At 42.3% G+C, this 5,146-nt stretch overlaps 1 protein-coding gene across 1 annotated transcript; it reads right to left on the bottom strand.

Moving 5' to 3' along the window:
* Positions 1 to 2,697: 2,697 nt before the first annotated feature.
* Positions 2,698 to 4,797, bottom strand: LOC137743354 (CBS domain-containing protein CBSX5). The gene is made up of 2 exons (XM_068483235.2): positions 4,231 to 4,797; positions 2,698 to 3,917 (listed from the first exon to the last, which is right to left on the bottom strand). Exons 1-2 carry the CDS (start codon positions 4,587 to 4,589, stop codon positions 3,041 to 3,043), a joined length of 1,236 nt encoding a protein of 411 aa, XP_068339336.2. The 5' UTR covers positions 4,590 to 4,797; the 3' UTR covers positions 2,698 to 3,040.
* Positions 4,798 to 5,146: the final 349 nt, after the last annotated feature.

The raw sequence follows: 5,146 nt of genomic DNA, 5'->3' as shown, positions 1-5,146 counted from the left end.
TGGATGTCCTAATCGATTGTGCCAGACATTAGAGTTAACAAGCTGACCAATGAAAGCTTTAGATGGGACAGAACTGTGAGAAGTTGCAGGACAGACAGTGGCAGGGGAAGAAATGGGATAGAGTCCATTACTGCACAGCCCTTTGTATAGAATCCTCCCTGTGGCCTTGTCCTGAATCCAAAAACAGAAGGCATCGAAAATAAGCCAACAGTTATTGTCCAAACATATCCTATGGACCGAAAGAAGATTCTGTGTTAATTTGGGAACATATAACACAGATTTCAAGTGGATAGGATAAGCAGAAGGTTTAAGAACAGTGCTACCAATGTGAGATACATGCAAACCTTCACCATTTGCAGTTTGGATGACTTCATTAGTATGATAAGGAGATGTCAGTGATAAGTTGGAGAGATCAGCAGTCATATGATTCGTGGCGCCAGAATCAGTGATCCACATTTGGGAATTAGAGGTAGAAGCAGGTGAAGGAGTGGATTGTGAGACCATAGTATGATAAGCATGCAGGGGAGCCTGTGAGTGAGTCCTTGGTGACGGATAGGCAGCAACTGGAGAGTACTGATACCCTTGCTGTGAAGAGGACGCCATCGGGGAATAGGCAGGATGAGCAGCAGCACCAATATAGTTGGGACCCTTCTCATTATAAAAACAGAACCATGTAGTGTGATTAAATCGGCCACAAATTTGACACCTTGACTTCTCAGGTGGAGCAGAAAGAATAGGCTGCTGTGTATTGGGAAATTGACCAAGAATACCAGGACTTGGAGTTTGAATGACATGTGTCTGAGTAGGCATATATTGTCGAGGTGAAAAAGTCCTGGTGTAGTGATTGAACCTGCCCTTGCCCTTGTTCTTATTAACAGTGAACGGCTTGAAACCACCAGGTACATAGCTTGGGTGAGAGGATCCTCTCGGAGGTGGAGTATTGGCAACCATGGCTGTCATAAATGGTGCATTGATAGTGGACTCGAGAATAGCTTCTTCAGCCAGTAATTGTGTCCGAAATTCCTTCAGAGAAATGACACTCTCACGTCCCCTTATCACAGTCCGAAAAGTATTGTACTCTGCGGGTAAACCATTGAGTGCAAGTATAGCAATGTCCTCATCCAGAAAATTAACCCCAGCAGCAGAAAGATAATCTCTGGCTTCCTTTATCTTCTGCAAATACTGAGTAATGGAATCAGAACCCTTCTTAATTGTTTGTAAATTCGATTTCATCTGAAAAATGCTAGTCTTCGAGACAGTGGAAAACTGCTCTTGTAATCGAATCCAGAGCTCTCGAGAACTGGTACTCCCAATCGCACAAGACATGGCTACAGGACTCAAGGATGCAGTAAGTAATTGCATCAAGGCTTTATCATGCATCATCCAAACCAAATACTCATCACTATCAGTGGAAGACAACAAATTATCAACAGAATCGCCAGATATTGCGCTAAATCGAGCAGGACAGGGATGAGATCCATCAACAAACCCTAGAATTCCATTACTTTCAAGTAGTAATTTCATTTGAAAGTGCCAATTCAGATAATTCGAATCATCCAGTTTAACACTCACAGATGTGGAAATCGATGACACCAATGCAGTTATCGGAGATTGAAGAAGCTGTAATTGAGAGGCAGTTACCATTTTTACACTCGTGCAGGTCGAAGACTGCTGAATTTGGCAGAAATGTTGCTGAGACCAAACACCAAACACTTGGAGTGCACGAATTGAAGAAGACGAATCGCAACCAGTAGTACAGTTGCAGAACCCTAGGGATGAAGATAAACCCTAGATTGCAGAGTAAACACAAAGAATTCAACCAGAAATAACCAGCAAGAAGCAGAAAGACAGATGAAGACGAAGAATCAGAGCTGCGGAAGACTTGGATCGAAGATCAAGCGTGAGCTTTCATGGCGATTGATACCATGTAAACTAATATAGACAGAAATATAGAGAGAGAAAGTCGAGAGAATTTAGAGAGAGAGAAGTATAGAAACTGTAATCTTCAGTATATTTTCTTAACCTCCAAGCTAGTACATCTTTCTGTATTTATACATCTCAGCCTTCTTAACAAACTAACAACTTAACTAACTCTCTAATCTCCATACAAGTGTCAACATCCTAGCCTTTCATTATAATCCCTATCAATGGGTTGAGTCAAGAACCAAAGCACCTTTTGTGGCAAATCGAAAAGTTTTTGGTTTTGGTCGATAAATAAATAAAAGAGCATAAAAACTGATAATTTCATGGTTGCTTTTGTGTTGCTATGTTGGTATACATGTAAATGCATACAGAAATGGTACTTAAAAAGCGACAGTGAGAAATAAATAAATAATATCTTGAGGTGAACATGCCATGACGTCAGTATGCGTAGTGCGGATATGACTTGTCTTCTTATTAGTTTGACAAATCATTACCATCAACTAAATGTATATTTAGGGTTTAGGGTTCGAGAACATGTACTTTTGACACATATTTTGAATCGAGTTACTACGTAGTATGACTGTGTTCTCACTCTACTACGTAGTATGACTGTGTTCTCACTCTACGTTCAAGTTTTAGTAGACTAAAGTTGGGTGCTTGTGTTCTCAATTACATTCGAATTCGAATCTCTCTCTAACGTGAAATATTATTTGTAAAAAATGAAAATTGCAAAACTCCATGCCAATGCCAAAAGAGGCAATTTCCAACTTCAAATTGTAAAAAGAAGAAAAGATCACATTTCAGATATCATACAAACTCCGAGTGCCAAAAACATTACAAAACCAAACTTTGAAATTCAGAGCACAAGATTCCCCCTCCTATTCACATCACTACCTCAATTTTTTTTTTTTTTCCATAGTTTTTTTTACCCCATGGTTTTATTCATTCCGACCTCATTTTATGATCAAAACCAAAACTTGTACACTTACAAACTCCTCCCAGAAAACATTTCTAGAAAATACACCCCCCTGCATCCTTCAGATCTCCAATGATCCGTGACGTCTTGATCCAATGATACAATGTCAGGGGCCGGGCGGAGGCAGGCCCTTCCTACTTTCTAACCCATGGTTTCCAAATGTTCTCTGAAAACTTCCAGCATCCCAGAAAAAGTGACAATTCCCACCAAGCTACAATCATCCTCAATAACCCACACATAGTTTACTCTGTGAGCAATTGCCTGAATCATCACAGCAACCAGTGAGCTTTTCGGGTGGCAGACAATGGCCTCCGCCCTCCTTACCATTCTCGCCGAGTAGCTGCTCGACCGGGTGTACCTCCCGGACCTAGTCGGCCGCAGAGCCGTGTTCGGAGACCCCGATGACTCCTCGTCGGATGAAGAAGATGATGTCATCATCAATGCATGTGCATAGCTACTTGATGAGCTCAGAGAGTAATTCTCCAGCACCCCCTGCAGCTTCCTCTCCTTCAACCTCTGCATCACAGTTTTTACCAGGTGCTCAGGGGGCCCACCACAGTCAATATAGGACATGAGGTCCCCTGCTGAGAGGGTGGTGATGGCGGCAGCCACTGACTCATCACAGCAGGCAAGGGTGAAGGGTGAGATCTCTCCAATAAGGACCCCATCGGTGTCGACAACCGCCACCGAGGTCTGCTGGGAGAGAGAGCGGGATATGAGCTGGAGTGCGGAGCTGGCGGAGGAGTGGTAGTTGATGGCAAGGATGTCGGTGCTGATGATGCCAAGGGAGTCTATGGACATGGCTGGCAGAGGGGAGAAGAGCCCAATTGAGCTGAGGAGGAATCTGATCACATCTTCATGTGTTAGCCAGCAGAACTCTTGGCCGTTGTGGATAGTGGTGGCGGAGGTGGCGGAGATGGGTTTTGGGTGCTGTTTTCTTCTCGAATTGCTTCTGGTTCTGATTGGGACCACCAAGTTCTGGACTCCCTCGAGGATCAAATCAATGGCTGCTTGCAGGCTGAAAATAAAGAGTAAAGTAAAAAGATTTAAGTATTTGGGTAAATTGGTCGCTAATTCACAGTAACAAACAAAATTCAGATGAAAAATTTATCTGATCTGGGATTTTTTTTTAAAAAATAATTAGAACACTCTGTCGATGGGTTTGTCAAGAAGTGAAATTTAACCAAACTTTGGCTCCAATTTGTCAATTACTCAAACAAAACTGAAAAATAAAGAAAATCCAATGCCAAGTTCATCACAAAACGCAAATCAAACCCAAATAAATTGAGAAATATAAGAAATTTCAAGACATGGGTTTTGGTTTTCAGTACCTGCAGGAAGGTTCCACGTGCATAACATGGCCAGGAACTTTGGTTAAAATCTCAGAGACAGGTGCCTTGAGAGCGGCGGATGGAGACGTCAAGCTGTCATCTTTGCTGAGATAGCAGATGACATCAACCATGCAGACCTTGCCAACGCAGCGGCAGAGCTGGCCGCCACCACCACCACCAACGCCGTCTAGGGACTTGGGTTTGGAGTGGTTGCAGTCCCAGACGCTGATGAAGTTGTCGTCAGAGGTCTTCAGGGCCTCCAAGGCATCGGCGACGGTGGCGGAGGCAGAGAGGGACCTCAGGGCCGGCTTGGCTAGACAGAGGTCGGATACCTCGTACCTCAAGAAGCTCACTGCCATGCAAATACAAGTTAAGTGAGAATGGTTGAGAGGCGGAGGAGGCTGAGGAGGCGGAGGAGGGATGAGCTAAAAGAGGCAGAACCTTTTAGAACTCTTGTGGTGAAGGTGGTGTGAAATGGGTACGAAAGTACCAGAGAGGAGTATTTATAAGATAAGGACAGGGGTAGGCGTGTGGAGATAGTTTGGTTAGGAAAATGTTGGGGTGCTCTTACAACAGAAATAAATTAAAGTAGAGTACACAAAAGTTCAATAAATCAAATCGAAAATCTAGAATACTGTACTCTATTAATACTTTTTATGAGTATCTAAATTATATGTTTAATTCAAATAAATGACATGATTCATATGTCACATGTTTTAATGTATGAATGAAAAATAAATATGGGTAATATAAGTTAAATAAAATCGTAACGTTATGTGACAAGTGTTTATCATGTGGTATATTTCTTCACTATTATGACACGGTAGACCACGATATAATTAATGAAAAACTAATGTATAATTTGAAACCTAATGGACAGAAAGTATGCTAAGCTTAAAAGCTGACCCTGAGCTTG

This window comes from Pyrus communis, chromosome 11 (assembly GCF_041283825.1).
Source record: "Pyrus communis isolate YQ-2024b chromosome 11, ASM4128382v1, whole genome shotgun sequence".
In the NCBI taxonomy this organism is placed as follows: domain Eukaryota; kingdom Viridiplantae; phylum Streptophyta; class Magnoliopsida; order Rosales; family Rosaceae; genus Pyrus; species Pyrus communis.
Note: the sequence above shows the minus strand (reverse complement) of the source record. Positions and strands in the feature narration are given on the sequence as shown.

What these genes read in the sequence shown, in the direction of transcription:
- LOC137743354 (XM_068483235.2), bottom strand. Translation starts at nt 4,589, where the DNA reads ATGGCAGTGAGCTTCTTGAGGTACGAGGTATCCGACCTCTGTCTAGCC. An exon ending in CACGTGGAACCTTCCTGCAG is followed by an intron (nt 3,918 to 4,230) that starts GTACTGAAAACC and finishes CTTTATTTTCAG; the next exon opens with CCTGCAAGCAGCCATTGATT.